We start from the raw sequence: 25,820 nt of genomic DNA, 5'->3' as shown, positions 1-25,820 counted from the left end.
TAAGTGCCTCGATCTTTGAAAATATAACCGTTCTTTTTTCCTTTTAGGACATATTTTCTCCCTTTATGACCCAGTGCAGAGCGAGACGATAACTAATTATTGTTAAATAGATTTATGCACATGGTTGGAGAATCCGGGGAAGGAGGGATGATGAGGGAGAGAGGCTCCTAAATTCTACAGGTGCTGTAATTCCCTGGTTTTAATTTTGCTTTGCTTTTTACCAATAAATCATTTTGAGAGCTTAAATCGCTCCTTTCGGGACATACGGTGTTTCTTGAGCAGGAAGGGACGTCAACGGTTAAAGCTCTTGTTGTTGGTGCAACAGTCACGATGAGGCTGCTTGGCATGGAACACACTGTCCCATCCTTAGATTAAATGCGCTCTAACAGGATTATGTAAGGAAGGAGGCAGCCACGGCGGCGGCTCTGTGCAGAGGCCGCCTGGAACCCGTCCATTGAGTCATGCCGCCATCTCGCGGTCGCATGGGGAACGAGCCTTGGCAGGGCGGTTTTGTTTGGTGCAGAAGGAAGGTCCCCAGAATTGCCGTCTGCAGAATTTCTGCAGAAAGTGTCGGCCAGGCTGGCATGAGGGAAGAATGAAGGGAAATCACAGCAGAGAGAAGGAAAAACACCTCAGCATGTCGTGGGAAAGCAAAGGGCGCAAGTGATGCTTGTGCCAGCCTACAATATTCTTGTCGGTTTCATTCCAGAACAATTCCCTCCCCTGCCCAAATACTCTATAAACTTTGACTTTCCCCTCTTATTTGATTCTCACTTTCCATCACTCTGTGCCGACCCGTTATCCTGAACAGACCCTGCATCACCACCTCCTAATTTCCCTTCTTGTATGTTAGGAATTCAGGGCTGGGAAAATTTAGCCGAGTCATCACATTTGGCTACTACCCGGGAAAGCAGCCCTCCCGAGTCAGGAACGGGCTCCGGTTCATCACGTGGCAGCCGCCTGCAGGAGCCGCAGGTAAGGGATACTGTTGGCCGGGGCAGCCCAGATGCAGCGGGAGGCGTCCTTGCTGCACCTGGGTTCCCAAAACCTTTCTGGAATGTCACTCTGGTCATCAGTATCAGAGGCAGTTCGACCTCTAGGGGGTAGATATTTGGTAATGTTCTCTTTGTAAAACTGAAGTGGGCAATGTTGACCAGGAAGCTGATTTTGTTTGCTTTTCACAAACTATGTTAATCGATCAATAGATGGGTTATAGATCATTCTATTGTCAGCAATATAATAGAATGGCAGGGACTCAGGGAAATATTGACGCTTTAAACTGAAATGTCTATGCGGTCTGTCTTCCCTGGTTCAGCACACAGGAGCTGAACCCAGGCTTATAGCACAGTGACTGGAAGGATAGCTTTCAGAGTCCTAAAATCTGCTCTGCCACTACTATTTGACTTTGAGTTAATTGTTCAACATTACTTTAAGCCCCAGTTTCTTCTTTTCTAAAATGAAGACGATTTTTTAAAATATTAATTTTTATTTTTTTTTGAGACGGGGTCTTGTTCTGTTGCCCAAGCTGGGGTGCAGTGGTGCGATCTCGGCTCAATGCAAACTCTGCCTCCTGGGTTCAAGTGATTCTCCTGCCTCAGCCTCCTGAGTAGCTGGGACTACAGGTGTGCACAACCATGTCTGGCTAATTTTTGTATTTTTAGTAGAGGCGGGGTTTCACCATGTTGCCCAGGCTGGTCTTGATCTCCTGACCTCAAGCAGTCTGCCTGCCTCAGCCTCCCCAAATGCTGGGATTTATAGGCATGAGCCACCACACTCAGCCTACTATTGTCATTTGTAAGTTCAGTGTTGGAAGGATTTTTAAGCAATCTAACAGTTTCTTCTGCTCATTTTACAGATGAGGAGATAAAATCAAAGTGTTTTATAATTTTGGCCTTCCTAATATACCTTTTGGCTTCAATAAATAAAAGGATTATTGACCAAAAATCTAATATTTTGAGTCAGAATCATTCAAGTTTGCAAAAGCAGATGGGAGTCAGTGTAAAGCATAAAACAGTCTTCTAAGTTACCCCAAATCCATATATCTTCAGTAAGATCAGGTAGAAGCACAACATGGCAATGAACACAAGCCCCAGCCGGGGTCTTGGGGTTGGTGAAAACCAGGGGGTCTGCACATAGCTCCCTCAGGAGTATGTTCCAGAGGAAGAAGAATTCGTTGAAGAACGTGTGCAGAGATGAGTAAAACTATAAGCAGAGCTGTGTCTTTGGCTTCCAAATGGCCAGGGCACCTCCCGGTCTTGGTCATACAAGGCTAGGCATGTGTGGTGACCATAGAAACTCACCAGAAAATGTAATTCTCCTAGGAAAGAATGCCTGTCTTACGGGTGAGAGGGCTTGGAGGAGGAGTTAGAACATCCTAAGAAATCTTGGAATCTGTATACTACGTTCATTCACAGTGTGTTTAAAACGATCCTTTCTGAGATCCTGTGTTGCAACAGATGAGAATGATCCTTTTGTTTTTGTTGGATTGGGTGTAAAGGACTTAATGTTTTAGAAAGGAGGGAGGCACTGCAGGCAAGAAGGAGGGCATGGGGGTGGTGGGAGTTCTTTAAGAAGCTGCAAGTACAAGAAACACAAGGCTCCAGCGAGGGGCCTTGTGACCTTGATTTAACTCCTAATTTGTTTTATTTTTTAATGAAACTTTTAACTGAAGAATAGCATCCTAGAAAAGTTGCATAAATCATAGACAAACAGCTGCTGTGATTTTAATTTTATTTTTAAAGTGAAATTCAAAGTGCTTCACAAACATATGGTATCAATCTCTTGTTCTCTGCAAAGACACTGACCTCTTTCCCTTTCTCATCCCTCGGCCCCAGCTCCCTCCCTGACTTCCATGGTGTCTACTACTGCTTGGGCTCAGCTTAGCTTTATTTAATTTCCAGGATAGAGGTTCTGCTATACCAACAGGCGTGTAGCATCACCAGGCACCACATACAAAAAGTACAATGCTCAGGCCCAACACTCTGACACTCCCTGAGATTCAGATCCAATAATTCTGGGGCAGGCCTGGAGTTTATTATTATTATTATTATTATTTATTTTTATTTTTTAGAGACAGGATCTTGCTCTGTCAACCCAGCTGGAGTGCAGTGGCGCAATCATGGCTTACGGCAGCCTCAAACTCCTGGGCTCGAGGGATGCTCAGCCTCCCAAAGTGCTGGGATTACAGGTGTGAGCCACTGCACCCACCTCTGGCTTGGAGTTTATAACATGTACCCGGGGGAATTCTGAAATAGAAGGCACAACCAACACTGAGAAATGCTTTATCTTTCCTGCACCCAAGATTGAGATGGTCCCTGACAACCTGTAAGATTAAACTACATCACAGTTTTTCTCCTGTGATGGAGAGGCAGGATTTGCTAGAAGAGATAGTGAGCTCAAGATGGAACTCTGTGAGTTTCTCTAACCACAGATCGAATCTTCCAGGTGGAGCCACTCCGTTCTCATTTATTTTGTCTGCACGGGAGCATGACCTTGAGTTCTACTTACGCCTATGAAGGCGAGGCTGGCTGCTTGGTTTCTGAAGCCTGGGGAAGCTGCCTTGGCTGGCTAAAGCCCTTAGCTGTTATGCTAATCTTTTAAGAGAAGTCTAGCAGAAAGAACAGGGTAGCAGGTTTGCTTTCCTTCCCAATGGAAAGGAGCTTCAGGCATGATTTTCTTATGCCTTGGAACAGAGATACCAGCTGTTTTATAATGAGGCCCGTGCCCTCCTTGGTGAGTGGGCCCTCAGCTTGAGGGAGTTTTGCTTCTTTTATTTTGATTTTGAAATTTGAGATTTTTTCATTTGAAGGTAATCTTAATGCTATTAAATTCATAAATATGCTAATTTAAATACCTGATCCTATTTATTTAAAATAGACGTTGCAAGCATACAAATATTCTCTCCACATGTCAGCACCCATTTAGATCATGGTTTGGAAATGGGGAGAATAGAATTCCCTTAAACTGCAAGTCAGCTGGTGTTTCTTTACAGCTAACGTTAGCAAAATTTATGCAAAACAGTACTTCACAATGGTCTGCTTTATTTGTTAACTCACAAGGAAACACTCTCAAAACTGTATTTTGTTAAAGTGTCTGTTCAGAAATGTGGAAAAACTGAACTATACAAATATTGAAAAGTTAAAAATTCCTTAATTTTTTATTCTTGGAACCACTACCACAATTTACAGGGCAATATACCTGATGTAATGAAAAGAAAAAGAAAAAGAAAAAGCTACAGCAGATAAAAGACCATAGGGATGTTCATCTAGCCAATGCTACATTGCATTATCAATAGCTGCACTTTTTGCAAACTGTGGCTATGACAGTCCTGAACAAGAAGGGTTTTCTGTTTAAGCTGCAGTAACTTTTCTAACTATGTATCATCGTTTCTTCTGTGGCAGATTTTTAGTTCCTAATGCATTTGGGATGACTGTTTCAAAGTAACTTGCTGCTTTCCCAAAACTTCTTGTTCTTTCTCCTGCTAAGAACTGTATCCCTTTTCTGCTGTTTTTATTTTTTTATTTTTTATTTTTGGAGACAGAGTCTCACTCTACCCCCCATGCTGGAGTGCAGGGGCATGATCTCGGCTCACTGCAATCTCTGCCTCCCGGGTTCAAGCGATTATCGTGCCTCAGCCTCCCAAGTAGCTGGGATTACAGGCGCCCACCACCATGCCCAGCTAATTTTTGTATTTTTAGTAGAGACGGGGTTTCACCATGTTGACCAGACTGGTCTCGAACTCCTGACCTCAGGTGATCCGCTCACCTCAGCTTCCCAAAGTGCTGGGATTACAGGTGTGAGCCACCGTGCCCAGCCTCCTTTTCTGCTGTTTTTAGAACCTTCTGCTACCATATCCACCATTTCCACTACCGGATCCATAACCATCACCATAGGGACTGCCTGAGCTTCTTCCATCAAAACTGCCCCCTTTCATAGGTTCATAATTTGATAGTTGTTTCCAAGATCATTATAGTTCCCACCACCACTGTAGTTACCACCACCAAAATTTCCTCCTTCATTGTAACCATCATATCATCCACCACTGCCACCATATCCACTACCTTGATATCCATATCCTGGTCCACCACCACCACGGCCCCCTCTACTATTATGACCAGGATCACCACCCATAGTGGCTACCATCACCTCCAAATCCATTCTGTCCACCGCCATCTCCTGCATAACTGCCTCTGCTACCATCACCTTCACCACCATAGCCTCCTTTCCACCAAAGTTCCCACCACGGCCAGAATTATCTCCACCACCTCCAAAGTTTCCTCCATGACCAGCCAAGTTGCCAGATCCACTTCCATGACCTCTTTATGACCCAGTAGACTCCATCTTATTTAGAAAGGACCCTTTTTACTTCACAATTATGCCCATTAATGGCGTGGTATATCTGAATAACAATTTCATCAATTGTTTCATGATCATCAAAAGTTGCCAGAGCAAATCCTCTCTGTTTTCCACTCTGTCTGGCTTCCCTAACGTTTTTATTTTTTATCATTATTTTTTGAGACGAAGTCTCGCTCTGTCACCCAGCTGGAGTACAGTGGCATGATCTCAGCTCACTGCAACTTCTGCCTCCTGGGTTCAAGCAATTCTCCTGCCTTAACCTCCCGAGTAGCCAGGATTACAGGCACGTGCCACCATGCCCAGCTAATTTTTGTATTTGTAGTAGAGACGGGGTTTCACCATGTTGGTCAGGCTTGTCTCGAACTCCTGAGCTCAAGTCATCTGCCCGCCTCGGCCTCCCAAAGTGCTGAAATTACAGGCATGAGCCACCGTGCCCGGTTCATAACTTCTACAGTTTCAATCTTGTCACACTTTTCAAAGGAGTCTCTCAAATTATATTCTTCTGTCTCTTCCTTATTACCCCCCAACAAACATTTTCTTTACTGTTGGACGGGCACCAGGCTTTACAGAACCCTCTCTAGAAACAGCTGTCTTTGGTTCTGCTACATGCCCATCAACCTTGTGTGGTTGAGCACACTTTGCTGCACGAGTGTAAGTCACAAAACCAAGGCCCCCGAGATGTTTTGTTTGGGAGTTTCTCCTTACCACACAATCTGTGGGTGTGCCCCATTCCTCAATATGGCCTCTTAAACGGGCCTCTGTAGTTTCAAAGCTCAGGCCACCAAGAACCAGTTTTCTCAACTGCCCTGATTCCCATGGGTCATGGCTCTCCTCCCCGCCCCCACGTTCACTGGCTGCTGCAGGGGCACATGGTGATGGCCTGAGTCGGGCTGGGGGCAATCAGGTGACAGCTTTACCTCCACTTTGAGGTTTTTTTTTTTTTTATTTGAAGGTAATCTTAATGCTATTAAAATTCACAAATATGCTAATATAAATAACCAATCCTATTTGTCTAAAGTGAGATTGTGTTCAACCCCTCGTTCAACATGGGACAGGAGTTTTGCGTCTTTTAGGCTCCCTGTACCCATTGTCAGGCACCTGTCGGCTCTGATCCGGAACATCTGACCTGAGAATCATTAGGTTCTATTGAAACATAAAGTTGTTAAAAGAAAAGCCCCAGAAAGAAACAACCAAGCATGTTTTTTGACTCTGTGTGAATTTTAAATTTTTAAATTTTATTTTAGTTTCAGGGGTACATGTGTGGGTTTGTTATAAAGGCAAATTGTGTGTTGCAGGGGTTTGAAGTATGGATTGTTTTGTCACTCAGGTAATAAGCATGGTACCCAACAGGTAGTTTTTCGATCTTTACCCTCCTCCCACCCTCCACACTCAAGTAGGCCCTGGTGTCTGTTGCCTTCTTTGTGTCCACAGGTACTCAATGTTTAGCTCCCACTTGTAAGTGAGAACATGTGGTACTTGGTTTTCTGTTCCTGCGTTAGTTTGCTTAGGATAATGACCTCCAGCTCCATCCTTAATGTGAATTTTAAAGTCCCTTTATTCTGGAGAGAAGCAACACTGTACTGCTGTGGTTTGTTTCTGTTAATGCACTGGTTCTCCAAGTGTGGTCACCAAACCAGCCACATCCCAGTGTCACGTGGGAGCTTGTAGATAGAAATAGAAATTATTAGGCCCTGCTGCCGATGCACAAAATCAGAAACTCTGGGGCCTAGGCCTGGGAATGTGTGTTTTAACAAGTCTTCCGGGTGATTCTGATGCACAATGAAGTGTGAGAACCACTGGTTTAATGAGGAAGCCTGTGGGAATACCTTCAATCAAACAGAGAGAATCTCAGTTCAGCCAGGTAACTGATGAAAAGAGAAACTCTTGCTAACTGGTGGGGGTGCAATTTTCTGGGGTTTTATTTTGGTTCCCCATTGCAGTGGTGACAAGATTCCTATTGGCCAGATATGAAGGAGATACAGGTCCTGGAAGTTAGGCGGTGAGGGAGTGTTTTCATGGACCTCTCCAGAATGGAGCAAATCCACCTGGGGTTTCATGGACCAAATCCACCTGGGGGGCAAGGATGGCAGAGAAACCGAGTCCCCGTGCACCTCCAGATCAAGTGAGTCAAATGTTCCAAAGTACAGCTGTTGAAAAGGGTCAGATTGCATCACAGAGGAGTGTGTCTTGGTTTGGCCAGGACTTTTCCAGCTTTAGCAGTGAAAGTCCCATGTCCCTGGAAGCTCCTCAGCCCTGGTCAAACCAAGGCAGTTGGTCACTGGTCACTGTAGTTCAGTGACTGCCTTCTGGAATTACCTGGTGGGCTTTAAAAAATACTGATGCCTGGGCCTCCCTCCAGAGATAATGGCAGACTTAGTCTGGATGTTCAGAAGTTCCTCAGGTGATCCTAATATAGCCAGGGTTAAGAACGGCTGCAGCTGCTTGCCTGCCATTTCTCCTACTAAAAAAAATAAAACACAAAACACATACAAGTCAATGGTTCTAATGAAGTTGAACCCCTACCACATATTACATACAAAAATTAACTCAAAATGGATCAATGACCTAAATAGAAAGGTGAAAACTATAAAATGCTTAAAAGAACACACAGGGGTAAATCTTCATGACTTTAGATGTGGCAATAGATTCATAGATTTAACGCTAAAAGTGTAAGAACAACAAAAATAGACAAATTGGACTTCATCAAAAATAAAAACTTTTGTGCACAACAGACATTATCCAGAAAGTGAAAAGACAGCCCACAGAATGGGAGAAAATATTTGTAAATCATATATCTGGTAATGGTCTAGTATTCAGAATATATAAGGAATTCTTACAACTCAGAAAAAGACAAACAACCTAACTGACAATGAGCAAAGGATTTTAATAGAAATTTTTCCAAAGAAGATATATAAATCACCAACAAGCACATGAAAAGATGCTTAGCCTCATTAGTCATTAGGAGAATGCAAATAAAAACCACAACGGACAGACCATTTCATACCTACTAAGATGGATCTAATAATTAAAAACAATAATAATGGAAAATAAAAGTTGGTAAGGATGTGGAGAAATTGGAACCCTCATACGTTGCTGGTGGGAATGTAAAATGGTGTAACCACTGTGGAAAACAGTTTGGTGGTTCTTCAAAAAGTTAAACATAGAATTACCATGTGATGGCCAGGCTTGGTGGCTAACACCTGTAATCCTGACACTTTGGGAGGCTGAGGTAGGCAGATCACTTGAGGTCAGGAGTTCAAGACCAGCCTGGCCAACGTGGCAAAACCCCATGTCTACTAAAAATACAAAAATTATCCAGGCATGGTGGCATGTGCCTGTAATCCCAGCAACTCAGGAGGCTGAGGCAAGAGAATCCCTTGAACCCAGGAGGCGGAAGTTGCGGTGAGCTTACTACACTCCAGCCTGGGAGACAGAGTAAGACTCTGTCTCAAAAAAAAGAAAAAGAATTACCATATGACTCAACAATTCTACTCCTAAGTATATGCCCCCAATAACTGAAAGCAGATACAAATAGTTGTGCACAGATATTCATAGTAGCATTATTCAGAATAGCCAAAACAGGGAAACAGCCCAGGTGCCTATCAACAGGTGAATGGATAAACAAATTGTGGTATAACCATACAATGGAATATTATTCAGCCATAAAAAAGAACGAAATACTGATACATGCTACAACGTGGATGAACTTCGAAAACAATATACTAAGAAAAAGAAGCCAGTTATAAATGATCACAATAATGTATGATTCCATATATGTGAAATATTCAGAATAGGTAAATCCATCGAGACAGAAGGCAGATTAACATTGCCTGAGGCTGGGGGAGGATGGAATAGGGAATGAATGCCTAATGGATGCAGGGTTTTCTTTTGGGGTGATGAAAAAGTTTTGGTATTAGACAGAGGTGGTGGTTGCAGAACATTGTTTAAATGGCTAATTGTATGTTACATGGATTTCACCTAAATTAAAAGAAAATCATCAGGTTACTCATATCTACAAAGTACAATTGAAATCAAGCTCTTTAGAAGTCAGAGTCCTCCACAGCTGGCCTTTAACTAGCCTCTGTAGCCTATCTTCTACCTCTCTCCTACTATTTTAATCGTTACTGCTACCACCACCATGATACTGCATGGGATCCCGTTGACTCCCAATGTGTCATATATGCTCTGCCTCTGCTTCCAAGCTCACCAGTGTGCTTTGGGAAGTCTCCACCAGCTGTTCCAGCCCACAGTCCTCTCTCGACTCCAGTGGCTCTTAACTTTATGCCCTGCACATGTATACATATGCAACAAACCTGCACGTTGTGCACATGTACCGTAGAACTTAAAGTATAATAATAAGTTAAAAAAACAAACTTTATGCCCTTGACACTCAGAGCATAGTACCTGCTTGGAATCCCCTGGGAGCTTGGAAGAAAGGTGGAATCTTGAGTTCCCGCTGCAGACACACTGAACAAGATCTTCAAATTATTTTAGTGCATATTAATGTTTGAGAAGTGCTGGTTTGTACTAGTGGGCCCCAAGTCAGGCTGTGGATCAGAATCACTTGGTAAGCTACGTTTATGTATATTATATTCAATAATACATGTACATGGTGAAATTACAAGCTGTACATATACAAAAAAGGTGAAAAAAGTAAGTTTCCCTCCAATTTCAGTTCCTCGGATTTCCAGCCCAGAGGCCATCTCTCTTAATGTTTCTTGTGTATTTTTCCTCCTTCTATGCATATGCAAGCATATATGTACATATGTATTTCCTGCCCTCATTTTGATTTTACACAAGTGGTAACGCACTGTGCACATGGATTTGCACTTTTCACTCAACAATATATCGTGGAGATTATTTTAGCACATGTTGAACTGCCCAATATTCTTCTTAGTGACTGCATAGCAGTCGTTGTAAAGTTGTATAGTTGTAATATACGTAATTTATTTATGTTCAAACCATTGGCTAGGCACAGTGGCTAAAGACTATAATCCCAACACTTTGGGAGGCTGAGGCAGAAGGATTGCATGAACCCAGGAGTTTGAGACAAGACTGGACAACGTAAAAAAAAAAATTAAAAAATTAATTGGGCATGGTGGCATGCACCTGTGGCCCCAGCCACTCAGGGGCTGAGGTGGAGGGATTGCTTTAGCCTGGGAGGTTGATGCTGCAGTGAGCTATGTCCTGCCACTGCACTCCAGCCTGGGAGACAGAGCAAAACCCTGTCTCAAACCCCTGCCCCATTCCCCCTTCCCCTGCCCAAACCATTAAAGAACACAATATTGTCTATTACAGTGCTATGGTGGCTATCCTTTGTGTATATCTTTGAACATATGATGTGCTAATATCTATAGGATTAGAGAATTGCCAATTACGTGCACTTTAAAGTGGTAAGAGATAGTGCCAAATCCTCTCTAAAAAGAGGTACCAATTTACATTCTCAGAGAACTTTTAAAAACACAAAATTTGAGGCTACTCTGTATTTCAATTCATGAGAACTCTGTGGGCAGAGCCTGGGAATCTGCATTTTACTTCTTTGTTGATAGTGATAAAAGAAATCTGCAGAATGGAGTGGGGAACTAGAGGGCAGATGCCCCTTGGCCCCCAAGCTGCTATTCTTTTTGGGCTGCCTTGGGTTGCTATTTATCTATGTGACTGTTCTGTCTCACCACAGTGGAAGGTTCCTAAAGACAGGCCTCAGGATTGCTGCCTCTTTATATTCTTACCCTAGCACAATGCATTGTACAACAATGTTTGTTGATGATGAGTGTCAGTGGCTCATGTGATTTTTTTTTTTTAGTTCCATGGACCAAAGACAGAGGAGAATCCTGGGCCAGACCCTTTCCATCCCTACTTCCCAGCCTAAGCAGAAAAGGACATCAATGATATCTTTCTTTTCCAAGGTCTGACACAAAATATTATGAACAAATTTCTCCTCCCAGCAGCTGTTTTGTAAGATATACGTTTGCTTGGTCTGCGGTTAGTTAGGCCTGCTCCACTGAAGTTCCTTCTGAAAAAACTTTGATGACAGTTCTTTTAACACGGATAGGATGTATACAGGATGACAGAAAGATTAGTTGAGAATAATTTAACTTGCTGCTAACTCAATAATACAAATATAGAATGAGGCCGGGTGTGGTGGCTCACGCCTCCCAGCACTTTGGGAGGCTGAGGCAGGCAGATCACTTGAGCTCAGGAGTTCTAGACCAGGCGGCAACATGGCAAAACCCTGTCTCTACCAAAAACACAAAAATTAGCTGGGCATGGTGGCATGCACCTGTAGTCCCAGCTACTCAGGGCTGAGGTAGGAGGATCGCTTGAGCCCAGGAAGTAGGGTTTGCAGTGAGTTGAGATCATGCCACTGCACTGCAGCCTGGGCGACAGAGTGAGATGCTGTCTTAAATTAAAAAAAAAAAATATATATATATATATAAGATAAAAAAGGAATGAACTGGAATGAAAATCCAGGAATACTAATGAAGCTTGGAAATCACCAAATCTCATCCATAGCACCATTGAGAGAGCTGAATCTCAAGCCAGTCTCCCCCTCTAGGCCCCTTTCTAAGGATGGTGGAGAGGTGGCTTTTGTCTTCTTTGATCTTGTCCGGATCTTTCATCATCTTGATTCTGACTCTAGTACATGTTGCTGTGTTCTGGGTCCTGCTGCACACCAGGGTCTTCCTGCATGAGAGCTCATAGGTTTGCTACAAAGGCTCAGAGACTAGCCTATCTAGTCTAGTCTCTAGTCTAGAGTAGCCCCATCCCTGGCCCTGCAATTACTTAGAGTTTAGTGTTTGTGTTTGTTTGTTTGTTTTTGAGACGGAGTCTTGCTCTGTTGCCCAGGCTGGAGTGCAATGGTGTGATCTCAGCTCACTGCAACTTCTGCCTCCCAGGTTCAAGCAATTCTCCCTGCCTCAGCCTCCCAAGTAGCTGGGATCACAGGCATTTGCCACCACGTCCAGCTAATTTTTTGTATTTTTATAGAGACAGGGTTTCAGGGTTTCACCATGTTGGCCATGCTAGTCTCGAACTCCTGACCTCAGGCGATCCGCCTGCCTCAGCCTCCCAAAGTGCTGGGATTACAGGCGTGATAGAGTTTAGTTCTTAAAATACAGGTTTCTGCATCAGACACACAGTGTTCCCCAATTTGCATTATTCATGTATTTCTCTTCCTGCTCTTAACTGCATGCTCAGATGCATGCATTCTGGAGTTGGGACATCCTTTAAGTGCCCTGAAATGTTTGTAGATGTGTACTAGATCAATCCTGAAATGTTTGTAGATGTGTACTAGATCAGTCCTGAAATGTTTGTAGATGTGTACTAGATCAGTCCTGAAATGTTTATAGATGTGTACTAGATCAGTCCTGAAATGTTTGTAGATGTGTACTAGATCAGTCCTGAAATGTTTGTAGATGTGTACTAGATCAGTCCTGAAATGTTTGTAGATGTGTACTAGATCAGTCCTGAAATGTTTGTAGATGTGTACTAGATCAGTCCTGAAATGTTTGTAGATGTGTACTAGATCAGTCCTGAAATGTTTGTAGATGTGTACTAGATCAGTCCTGAAATGTTTGTAGATGTGTACTAGATCAGTCCTGAAATGTTTGTAGATGTGTACTAGATCAGTCCTGAAATGTTTGTAGATGTGTACTAGATCAGTCCTGAAATGTTTGTAGATGTGTACTAGATCAGTCCTGAAATGTTTGTAGATGTGTACTAGATCAGTCCTGAAATGTTTGTAGATGTGTACTAGATCAGTCCTGAAATGTTTGTAGATGTGTACTAGATGTTTGCAGATATGCTTTGCTAATTGTGTCAAGTGCTATTGAGATGTTGAGTAAGGTGACTACTGAGAACTGACCCTTGGAATTAGTCATATGGCAGGGTAGGGGTGAGGGGACATTAGCCTGATTGCAGAGGGCTCAAGAGGCAATGCGAGGAGACAAACGGGAGAAAACAAGTATAGATGTCTTTCAAGGCATTTGGCTACAAAGGAGAGCAGAAAAATGGGAAAGAGCTGGAGAAGAAGGGGTAAAGGGAGCTCTTTGAGGAGTAACAGCACGCCTTTCCCTGTGAAATGGATCCCTATTCCCAGGTCACATCAACACTGATCAAGTCCTCTTTTTTTCGACTTCTATCACACCCATAGCTGCTCTAGAGCCCCTCCCCTTAATCTCCTAAACTTACCTCAACACCAGCCTGCATTATCTTTATTGCCTTCTTTCTCCATCAATTTCTTCGTTATGTAGACCAAATGAGTACATTTCCAACAAAACCCAGGCATCTTTATTAGGAGAAAGACGGGGTAAAATTGAGCAGGCAATCACAGGATTTTCTTTAGAGGGAGGGATTGGGGTTGGGATTGGGTATGACTCTGAACACTCCCAAATTAATACATTTTTGACCCATCACCCAGGTCTCTTGGAAACTGAGGTTCCAGAAGCGGGAGCCTCTGAAGAATGTGTTTTTCATCTTGGCAGAAAGAGCTCGGGACCCCAATGCTAAAAAGCGTCACATGGCAATGAGAAACTTGGGAACCATGGCCTATGAAGCCCCTGACAAGGTAGGGAAGGAGAGTGGGGCTCAGCCAGCCCCCCAAGCCTCTCCAACCCCCTTGGTGTGGAGACTCCAGGGCTGGAGTATGGTCTCTGTTGTATTAGTTATCTATCACCCCGGAACAAACCACCGCACACTTAGCAGCTTACAGCAACACGTGTTGATTATCTCGGGTTTTCGCGGGTCAGGAGTCCAGGTGCAGCTCAGCTGGGTCATCTGCTCAGGATCTTACGAGGCTGCAATCAAGTGTCTGCCAGACTGCATTCCTTCCTGAAGCTCAGGGTTCGCTTACATGGTTGTTGGCAGAATTCAGTTACTTCCCATTGTGGGACAGAGGTTTCTGTTTTTTTGCCTGCTCTATGCCGGGGGCCACTTTCAATGCCTAGAGGCCACTCTCTCACATCAGGCAGCTCACTTCCTCCAGGCCAGCAGGAGGGTGTCGCCTCCTCCTGTCTGCTAAGATAGAGTCTTATGGGCTGGGCTGTAGTGGCTCACGCCTGCAGTCCCAGCACTTTGGGAGGCCAAGGCGGGTGGACCACTTGAGGTCAGGAGTTCAAGACTAGCCTGGCCAACATGGTGAAACCCCCATCTGTTTTATATTTTTGTAAAAATACAAAAAATTAGCCAGGCATGGTGGCATGTGCCTGCAATCTCAGGTACTCGGGAGGCTGAGGCTTGAGCAGAGATCACACCAGGCACTCCAGCCTGAGCGACAGAGCGAGACTCCATTTCAAAAAAAAAAAAAAAAAAAGATAGAGTCTTATGCAATGTAAAGTCAAGTCATGTCCGTAGGCTGGAAGCAAGTCACAGGTTCCTTCTGCACTCAAGGGGAGGAGACTCATTCAGGGTGTCACTCATTCAGGGTCATCTTAGGCTCATGACACCTCAGCGATATCAGCTGTGGGAGACAGCTGCAGGAAGGATAAACTCACAGCTGTTACCCTTCCTCGTGAATTTAAGTGATTTTTTTTCTAGCAATTTATGTTTGTTTCATAAAAGATGTTTTTCCCACCTCCTCCTTTACCATCCGCCAACTTCAGTGCCCATTTTGTCTCCTCCCCACTATAAAGGTACCTCGTTCTCCCCAGGCCCTGCGATCACCCAGGTCTGCCACCCTATTTGAAGAGCCCCACCCAGCCTCACCCACCCACATGCCACACTCCAGATTGCTCTTTCTGTTTTCTTTCCTAGGCTGAGTTGGGCTCTTGGGTTGGGTTAATGGAAGCATTTGTATTTTAATGAGAATTGTGCAGATCTTGAAAAAAGCCCTGGTCTGTTAGTTCAAGTCCTAGGTTATTAGTAGCTTAGATGTAGGGTTGCTTTTCAACCTATGGGGAGCAATTCCTGTGCTATTAATGCTTTTCAAACCTTGGTGACAGGTGAGAAAGTATAAGAAAATTGTCCTCGACCTGCTGGTGTATGGACTGTATGACCCTGTGAATTTGGAAGTCATCCATGAGAGTATGAAGACTCTGACCGTTGTTCTGGGCAAGATCCAGGGGAAAGGTTTGGGTTCCTTCTTCATAGACATCACCCTTCAGACCAGGACTTTATTAGATGATGTAAGTAAATTAGAAAAATTCTGGGTTATTGAAATCAAAATGGGATTAGAAATATGACTGTGGGGCGGGGTGCAGTGGCTCACGCCTGTAATCCCAGCACTTTGGGAGGCCAAGGCTGGTGGATCACGAGGTCAGGAGATCAAGACCATCCTGGCCAACATGGTGAAACTCTGTCTTCACTAAAATACAAAAAACTAGCTGGGCATGGTGGTGCATGCCTGTAGTCCCAGCTACACGGGAGGCTGAGGCAAGAGAATCACTTGAACTTGGGAGGTGGAGGTTGCAGTGAGCTGAGATCGCGCCACTGCACTCCAGCCTGGCAATAGAGCAAGACTCCCTCTCAAATAAAAAAAAAAAGAAAGAAAGAAAGAAAGAAATGTGAGCTGTGGGTGGTTTGTTGCTGTGGGAACAAGGTCGCTATTATTCACTTATTTATTAACACATCTTGTTGAGAGCCTAGTACTGTGCTAGGGTTGGGAGGACATATAAAGATGTATAGAATTTTATCTCTACCCCTCAACGGTTTTTTTGTTTGTTTGAGACAGGGTCTCACTCTGTCACCCAGGCTGGAGTGCAATGGTGTGATCTCAGCTCACTGCAACCTCCACCTTCCGGGCTCAATTGATCCTCCCATCTCAGCCTCCCAAGTAGCTGGGACTATAGGCACATGCCACCACGGCTGGCTAATTTTTGTATTTTTGGTAAAGATGGGTTTTCACTATATTGCCCAAGCTAGTCTCAAACTCCTGGGCTCAAATGACCCACCTGCCTTGGCCTCCCAAAGTGTTGTGATTACAGGCATGAGCCACTGTGCCTGGCGAGTTTTCATCTTAACAGAGAAGTGGGTATATGTACACTGATGATGATGTACACTGATGATGATGTACACTGATTGACTAACATGTCAATGCTCTCTTATAAATGTGGCAATAGCAATGATTAGCATCTAGTGAGCCCTCACTGTGTGCCAGGCACAGTGCTAGGCAGTTTATGTGAATCATCTCATATAATCTTCACAATAACCCTGTGAGATGGGCACTGAAATTATCTTTACTTTGTAGACAAGGAAACCAAGGCACAGAAAGGTTAGAACTTGCCCAAGTTCACAGAGCCAGGAAGTGGACATGCCACCAGCTCCTCTGACTATAGGGCTGCACTCAACTACCAGATGACAAATCGGGCTAAGCAAAAAGTGCACTGGCACATTGTTCAGCCCGAAACTGAGAAGAGTCAGAGACCCTGACTGCAAGCTAACAAGTTAGCCTGCCAGTTATTCTGTCCCTGAAAGACAAGACCTACAGAACAGCAAACAGAACTTTTATTTACTCCCAGAGAGATTTGCATCATCTCCCCACGCCCTAATTCTCTCTGGAGCCACATGGCGAGAGCCAGATGTGTCAGCAGCGCAGAAGGGGAGAAGAGGCCTTGACCTTATGTAACTTGGAGCTCATATAGGAGCTGGGCACATGTGTCCCACCTGCTCCAGAGACACAGAGGGATTTTTGCTCTTGAATGTAAGCCAGTCCTCTCTGGGGAGGGAGCGGGCGAAGGTCCCTACTTACCACCCTGAAGTGTAAGCAGATGTCTCCAGGGAGATGGCTCTAAATCTCTTGGAGGTGCCATCTGAACTTCGAGGACTTGTTAGTCATTCAACCACTATTTTTTTTTTTTTTTGAGTCAGGGTCTCGCTGTATTGCCCAGGCTGGAGTGCAGTGGCAGGAACACAGCTCACTGCAGCCTCAACCTCGCAGGCTCAAGTGATCCTTCCACCTCAGCCTCCTGAGTGGCTGGGACCACAAGTGCATGCCACTATGCCTGGCTAATTTTTGTAGTTTTTGTAGAGATGGGGTCTTGCTATGTTGCCCAGGCTGGTCTCTAACTGGGCTCAAGCAATTCTCCCATCTCGGCCTCCCAAAAGGCTGGGATTTCAGGCATGAGACATGTGCCTGGCCTTCAACCATTTTTTTAAACCCTGGTTGCCTGGAATTTTTGAGCATAAATTCCTGGCCATGTAGAAACACAGAAATTCTTATGCAGAGCTGTTTGCTGACAGTTTACATCTCGATTACAGATAGCACTCTTCACTATCTGAGGCCATGAAGCTCACCCGTGCGTGTGTTCCCAGTTAGATAGTTGTCAGACTCCTAAGGGGACGAACATCTGTCTTACATGTCTGTACATCTTAAAGCATTAGGGTATGGCTTTGAATGGGGTACATTCTCCATTAAAATTAGTTACACACACACACACTACAAACACACACACTCTCACTGATAGAACTGTGAAGATAATACAACCCTAAGCCAGGCATGGTCGTGTGTGCCTGTAAGCCCAGCTTCTTAGGAGGCTGAGGCATGAGGGTCACTTGAGCCCAGGAGTTGGAGGCCAGCCTGGGCAATGTAGCAAGATGCTATCTCTAAAAAAACAAAAAAGCAAACAAAAAAAAACCCTAAGACAATTTCTGTATGCATCATGTGCTAAATTTTTAAAAGATACTTCACAATATGATTAGTGGTCCTCAGTCTTGCTGGGTCTCTGTGACCCCCAGTTCTTGGTGCTTCTTCCCCCCTGTGAAGGCCCACCCCAGCCCTCCTGCCTCTGATTTACCTGGAGGAGGACTTAGACTACAAAACACTGATATAAAAACCCTTGCACCGGGAGTCAGGTGCTTGGGTTAGTATACTGGCTCTGTTACCTGACAGTGTGATTTTGGGCAAGTTCCTTAAGTGCCTTGGGCCTTGGTCTCCTCACCTGGAAAGGTAATACTTGGACCAAATAGCTTACCTTGGAAAGAAAGAGAGGGCAGAGTCCACTGAAATGCACTCAGGGACAAACCAACCAGTCAGACTGGAAGCAGGGAGAGGTGAGAGGGTGTTGGGGGAAGAAATGTGATTATTATATCCACTGCAGGTAGGAGAAACTCAGACCAAAAGCAAAGAGAAGAGACTTGGCAAAAATGCTGGAGTAATAAACAGGGAACTGGTTGAATGAATTCTGGTGCAGAAAAGAAAAAGAGAAAAAAGAAAAGAAAAAGAAAAATGAAACCTCCTTTATGTATTGACGTAGAAAGAGCTCTCAGACTGAGAAAACTCAAGGTGCATAACAACAGTGGCATGTGCTTCCATTTATGTAAAAAATAGGGAAAGGATTATACGATATGCATCTTTCTTCTTTATTTTCTGGAGAGATACACACAAAACATAACTTTATTAGCTTGTGGGGAGGAAAATTTGGTGGCTGATGGAGAGGAGTAGAAAGTAGACCTACTTTTTCTATGAAGCTTTTTGGTTATTTTGAATTTTGGGAATTGGTAAATGTATTCTATCTCCAAAACATGAAATAATGAAGAAAAAATCTGGGAAGGTGGGAGTAGCACTAGTGATTTCCCAGGCTAGTCCTCTTGTCTGCTGGAGAAGAGGTTCATTGAAGCCTTTGGGCCCTCTTCAAGCCACCCCCACCTACCCAGCTAAATGCTTTAGACCAGATCTCACTGCCCACCCTGTAATGTACAGCCAAGATTGATGGCTGTGATGTGTTCTGATTGATGGCTGTGATGTGTTCTGATTGACTGCTGTGATGTGTTCTGACCGATGGCTGTGATGTGTTCAGATGCAGTTGCCTTTTGGTAATGATCTGGCTTTCTTATTGTTTTGTTGATGGGGACCACAGGAGAACGACAGTCTGAGATACTCGGCCTTTGTTTTGTTTGGGCAATTGGCTGCCTTTGCCGGGAGAAAATGGAAAAAATTTTTCACCAGTCAGGTTAAGCAGACACAAGATTCCCTCCTGATCCATTTACAGGACAGAAATCCCCAGGTTGCCAAGGTAAGACCTTGACTCTGCAACCAACGGAGTGACATCTCCATGCTATTTATAAAGGGAGTTGCGAGTTGAGACGCCAGACCCTGGGGTTCCTGCCAGCACTGCTGTAGATGCTTAGCAGCGTTTCTGTACACATCCTAGACAAGGTGCCTCTTTGGTGTGTAATCTCTCTTTGAGCAAGAGTGTTACTTTTCATCTGCCCCACCTGCCTAAGCCCAGCACCTGTCAATGCTATTGATAAGCTCAGGGTAATGGGGTTGGGGGCAGAGAGGCACAGATTTAATCAATGGTGCAGCAGCCCGCATAATGAGGATATTTATTCATGCCCAGTTAGCTTTTGTCATTGTGCTTGGTATAGATTTCCCACCCATGGCTTCTTTTCTGTTCTGTTCTTTTCCTTTTCCTTTTCGTTTTCCTTCCTTCCTTCGTTCCTTCCTTCCTTCCTTCCTTCCTTCCCTCCTTCTCTCTCTCTCTTTTTTTTTTGAGACAGAGTTTTGCTCTTGTTGCCCAGGCTGGAGTGCAATGGTATGATCTCGGCTCACTACAACTTCCGCCTCTGGGGTTCAAGCGATTCTCCTGCCTCAACCTCCTGAGTAGCTGGGATTACAGGTGCCCACCACCACGCCCTGCTAATTTTTTATATTTTTAGTAGAGATGGGATTTCACCATGTTGGCCAGGCTGGTCTCGAACTCCTGACCTCAGGTGATCCACCCGCCTCAGCCTCCCAAAGTGTTGGGATTACAGGCATGAGCCACCTCGCTGGGCTCCACCCATGACTTATTAATTTCTTCTGGCATTTTTGTTTTATTCTTGGAGAAAATGTGTCCTAACAAGGTTGGATCAACTTCAGGCCTGCTTTGGAGTGGGACTTGGTGAATGTTTCAAAACAATTGGGAGCAAAGCTTTCTATCAAACCACTTGACTTCTTTAAGTTACTGAGAGAGAGATTAAATTTAGGAATCCAGTACTACTTTTGATGGGATAATAAAAAAGGCTGTGCTAAACTATAAAGCTACGCCCTTCCCACCAGTCCCCAAATTATAGACATGGCCATTTTATAAGCATACATCCTTTAAGATTCAAATTTTGAAACTACCTGGAAGTTACTTTCACACTTTCAGTGGGCCCCTGACCACAGATTGGGTGCAATCCTCTAGGATACTTTTCCTTGCTTGGGATTATGGAACTCTTTAATAAATAAAATAGTAATATTATTTTTCTCAGGCTTGCAAAACCACATTTCGAGCCTGTTCTCCATATCTGAAACTAAAGAAGGAATACAGCTTCCAGAGTGAAGAAGATCAAAGGAACACTAAGCTCTACCGGCAGCTGGTGAGTGAGCCAGGGGAGCAGAGAGTTCTTTTCCGGTCCCTGCCCTCCCGGTGGTTAACACGGAAGGTGGCCAAGCACAAGAAAGAGTTACCCCCCATAAAACGACTCAGGCCAACTATGTTTTTCTTTATTTTTTCTTTTTTTCTGAGAAGAGCAAGTGCAGTGGCAACATCTCGGCTCCCTGCAGCCTTCACCTCCCAGGTTCAAGCGATTCTCGTGCCTCAGCTTCCTGAGTAGCTGAGATTAAAGGCATGCACCCCCACACCCAGCTAATTTTTGTATTTTTAGTAGAGATGGGGTTTCACCATGTTGCCCAGGCTGGTCTCGAACTCCTGATCTCAAGTGATCTGTCTGCCTCAGCCTCCCAAAGTGCCGGGATTACAGGCATGAGCCAGCATGCCCGGCCAAGCCAACTGTGTTTTGATTGTAATTGACCCATCATACAATGTAAATGGCAAAACGCCTAGAGGATCAAGCACAAGATATATTGGCAGTTCCAATTCAGGTCACTAGCTGGATACAGATGATGCCTCCACCTCTCCTGCTTATCCACATGCCCTGCACTGATCACTGCCTACTAGTTATATTGTCAAGGAAGTTTGCTGAATCCCGCCCTCACGCGTACCTTTGCTAATTTCTTTCAGAGCCACTATCATCCAGAGATCCTTCAGTTCTTCTACGCAAATAAAATTCTGTAAGCGCAGAACAGCAGGGAAATTGTTCTATATGAGTGCATTGCTGAGCCATGATATTCCCCTGTTTTATCTCACTGGATGCCTCTTCTGCTTGCCTCTTGGGATTGTAATGGAAACCAGGGTGCTGGGAGAGCAATCAAAGGCAAAAATAATACATGGAATTGTATGATTATATCTAAAGTAAAATTCTAGACTGCTTTCACTTATTTCATTTCCTCCCCATACAAATTTGATGAGCAGGTACACACTTTCTTTAAAACATTCCAAGTGTATATAGATTCAGTGCTTATTTCTCAGCTTTTTCTTTCTTAAGTTCATCTGTCACCTAGCTTTTATTTTTAATAATTTCTGAGGCTTAGGAGACTACTTGTTACCTTAAGCATTTTTGTTTGTTTGTTTGTTTGTTTTAGTGTATTTGCTATTGATACTTTGCTATTGATACCTTTTCTTGCCAAGATTTATTTAAAGTTGGCCAAGATACCAAGAAGGTGGCTTGCAGGGGTATCTTTGGCTTCTCATAATTTTAAACAGTCATTGCTTTCAAGATCATCCTAAACAAGAATTAATAGACAGAAAAAGATCTATAAAGCATGTGTTGAAAATCCTCAGGCTCATGATAACTTATGGGATAACAATAGTAGGTAACACTGAGTGCTTACAATTTAGTGGGCACAGTCTAAGTGCTTTTTGAGAGTTCTATTTAATACTCATGACAACCCTATGAGATAGTAAGTACTATTATTGTTCTCATTTTGTAGATGAGAAAGCTAACACATAGGGAAATTAGGTAACTTGCCCCAGATAACTCAGTAAACAGTGGAGCTGGAATTCAAACGCGTACGGACTGACTTCTTGAGCCCATACTCAATAATCATGCCATCCTGCCTCTCCGTGGAATAACTGATGGTTGGTTGGAAATGTTAGAAACAAAACAAATGCAAACGTCTCTGCTTCTGCTCCTCTACTAAGCCCAGTTAGCTTTTGATTTTATATGTACTAAGTATACATTTTTATTAATTTATGTGAGCTGAGTGTATGTTTTTATTAATTACTTTTTGGCTATTATTGCCAATTATCTTGGTGATCAATCCTAGTTATCTGAGGAGTCACATCACTCATAAAAATCACAAGAAAAATCTCTTAGTCCCTCTCACCCTCCTTCTAACCAGATTGCATCCCAAGCTTCTATAGAAACTCTGGTACCACCCCTGAACTCAGTATCTAGGCCACACCTGGAGCGTTTTGTTCAAGACAATTTAAAACAAAGGAGATTATAAAAGCTACAGCTGGATCTTAAATGGCATTCTGAGAATCAGGAACTCAATTTTCTGCTGTAGCTCCTAGGGACAGCGTGGTGTGACACAGATGCGGGGATGAGGAGAATCCTAGGCGAGACAAGGATGTGGGAGATGGCAGATGGAGTGGCAAGTGCCAGGCAGGAATGGATTTTCTTCCTTCCTGTTTTGAATCTGAAGAATATGACAGCAAGAGATTTTAGGAGGGACACAGGCTCAAGAGCAAATGGGTGGTTCTGAGCTGTAAGCCCCCTGCCCCTCCCCAGCACCCGCTCCCCGGATGTTGGCCTCTTTGAAATTTTGTTGCAAGGTTGGTTTAAACTTGATGCAGTTCCATTAAGTGATCAGTGAGTGGTCTGAGAAATGGCTGCATGTGGCTGGCATTCAAAAAGGTGGAGATAGGGTGAGATGGGTGGGGTTACGTGCTCTAGAGAAGAAAAACCTATGCAGTTAATGTCCCTCTGTCGGTTAAAATTGTGGAAGATGCGGTTGGATTATTTGACTTTAAGATTCAATGGTAGCCTTTTATTTTGGTGGCCCCCAATGAGTCATGCCTCCTGATACTCATGTCCTTATTTAGTCACTTCTGTTTGAATCTGGGCTGCCTTTGTGACTTGCTTTAATCAGGAGATTGTGATAAATGGTACTGTGCTGGGCCTAGAAACCCTGGCTTTTTCCTCGTTTGAATTGTGGGGGAAGCCAGCTGCCACATAAGGGGTTGAACTACCAGGAACAAATGAGAGTGCCTGAGATCACCATGTGAAGGAGAATGGAGACACCCAACCCACGGCAGAGTCCGAGGCCCAGACACATGACACAAGTTGTCCCTTCCAGCCAGACCCGAGCTGTTGAAGCTACTCCAGCTGACACCATATGGAAAAGAGACGAGCGTCTCCATCAAGCCTGTCTCAATTGCAGAAGCATGAACAAAGAATCAGATGATTGTTGTTTTAAGTCATTAACCTTTGGGATAATTTGTCACACTGCAATAAGTAACCAAAGAAGATTCCTTATTATTAACTGTTGTCTTGGCTAATTTTGTTTTGCTTTTCATAAGTCTTCTTTGAGTTTAAATTCTATTTCCAGAAATTTATGTTATCATGAAATTTGGTGGCAAGAGCAAGGGACTATGTTATTTTGTTTGTTTGTTTCTGTTTCTCACCATACCTACCACAGGGCCTGGCCACGTGATTAAGGAACATTTGCTGAATGACTAAATGATTCCAAATTGTAGAGGGAATAAAGTCCAATGTCCAGTCTGCCATTTCAGGCTTTCAAACTTCCTTTTCTTCTGTTACTCTCTGTGCTTCAGCCAAGTTTGGGTCCTTTCTCTTTTCTCAACATGTCTTGTTCTCCTACACCCCCTCACCTTTGCTCAGTCTGCCATTTCCGTGTTGCGTCCCCTCCCTGCTCACCTGTGCACACCCACCTGGACTCACATGCACACACACACACACATTTCACGTGTATCTCTTATCTGTACTCCAACGCCTAGATCAAAGTCCTGATCCCCCCAATCAGGGGAGAGCTCGAGCCTCTGAATTCCCAGAACATTCTAGCAATATTATACCACTTATATCTTATCTGAAAAGCTTTTTTTTTTGTATATGTCTTTATGTTTTTTTTTTTTTTTATCCTGTTAGATTGAAACTACAGAAGGCAGGGCTGTATCTTGTACCTCATTGTATCTCCCCGGTGACAGCAAAAGTACTCTGTAAATGAATGTTGATTAGGGGGAAAAATGTCAGAAAGTCATCTGAAGCTGTCACTCCTTCCTGGGAGGAGCCCATTTTGACAAATGAGGGTCATCGATTTCATTCCTTATAACCAATGTACAGGTTACCTTTATGCTTGTGCATTTCAAGTTTCCCCTTCCCCACGTTTATTTGAATGCCAACCCAAAGGTAATGTTTTGACATTTCTTAATTTTGAACATTAATTTTGAACCTTATTGAGCAGTTGAATGAAAGAAAGAAAAAAGGAATGTTCAAGTGCCCCGACCCTCATGCTAAGTGCTCAGGGTAGAGAAGGAATGTTCAAGTGCCCCGCCCCCCATGCTAAGTGCTCAGGGTAGAGAAGGAATGTTCAAGTGCCCCGCCCCCATGCTAAGTGCTCAGGGTAGAGCTATGCTTGGTCCCCTGTGTCCCTGGTGCTCATGAGATGGGTCTTTCTTTATTTTTATTTTTGAGATGGAGCCTCGCTCTGTCACCCAGGCTGGAGTGCAATGGCACGATCTCAGCTCACTGCAACCTCCACCTCCTGGGTTCAAGTGACTTTCCTGTCTCAGCCTCCTGAGTAGCTGGGATTACAGGTGCCTGCCACCATGGCTGGCTAATTTTTGTATTTTTAGTAGAGATGGGGTTTCACCATGTTGGCCAGGCTGGTCTCAAACTCCTGACCTCAAGTGATCCGCCCACCTTGGTCTCCCAAAGTGCTGGGACTACAGGCGTGAGCCACCGCTCCTGGCTGAGATAGGTCTTTCTTAAAGGGGAGAGGGAAGTGGTGGAGAGAGAGGAGAGAAAATGACAAAGGAGGAGGCTGAGAATCTAACAGGTGTGACCAATTCTGCTACCAAATGAGAGCAGAAGCCTGTGAACTTCCAGTTAATAGACCACTTAATTGGGGGAACGCGTCACACGTTATAAAAAAGCACTAGAATGTTTTGAAAGTGAGAAACAACAGCTGTGTAGGGTAGCTAGCAGTGTTGTATGGAAGACAGATATTTGTGCATTTCTGCATTTTCTAAGTTTGCTGCAATGAGCGTGTATTACTTTTATAGTTATAAAACACATGCAAAGTGCCCTTTTAAAATGAAAAAAAGTCCATGAGTGTAAGTGATAATATGCTTTGGAAAGCCTGGGATGGTTATTGTTTACTCTCAATAGTATGTGTTTGCCTTTGTCCTTTTGAGACATTTTGTTTTAATCTGTTGATGACAATAACCTGTTGATAATATAACTTGATGACAAATAAAATGACTTATGATTGATTATCATTTTATTTATGTTACTGAACTTACATTAATTTTGTCTGACCACAGTACAGTAAACATTTTGTTCCTTTATTTACATGTTAAATGGTTTCAGGAAAACCCTGGGTTCTAGATAAACCCAACACATCCTAATTTACTGAGGAGGGATGATTTGATATGCAAAGGCACCTATTATTTACCAAGTTAAGCACTTGGGAGTTAAGACTC

At 43.8% G+C, this 25,820-nt stretch overlaps 1 protein-coding gene and 1 pseudogene across 1 annotated transcript; one reads left to right on the top strand and one right to left on the bottom strand.

Annotated features, from left to right (window-relative positions):
* Positions 1-864: 864 nt before the first annotated feature.
* Positions 865-25,614, top strand: MRO (maestro). The gene is made up of 7 exons (XM_002828223.3): positions 865-975; positions 11,159-11,261; positions 13,775-13,921; positions 15,294-15,476; positions 19,146-19,301; positions 20,524-20,631; positions 21,276-25,614. Exons 2-7 carry the CDS (start codon positions 11,163-11,165, stop codon positions 21,327-21,329), a joined length of 747 nt encoding a protein of 248 aa, XP_002828269.3. The 5' UTR covers positions 865-975; positions 11,159-11,162; the 3' UTR covers positions 21,330-25,614.
* Positions 4,811-6,443, bottom strand: LOC129051652 (heterogeneous nuclear ribonucleoprotein A3-like; annotated as a pseudogene).
* Positions 25,615-25,820: the final 206 nt, after the last annotated feature.

The sequence above is a fragment of the Pongo abelii genome, chromosome 17 (assembly GCF_028885655.2).
Source record: "Pongo abelii isolate AG06213 chromosome 17, NHGRI_mPonAbe1-v2.0_pri, whole genome shotgun sequence".
In the NCBI taxonomy this organism is placed as follows: Eukaryota; Metazoa; Chordata; class Mammalia; order Primates; family Hominidae; genus Pongo; species Pongo abelii.
The sequence above is the reverse complement of the archived record's forward strand: the minus strand, read 5'-3'. Positions and strand labels throughout refer to the sequence as shown.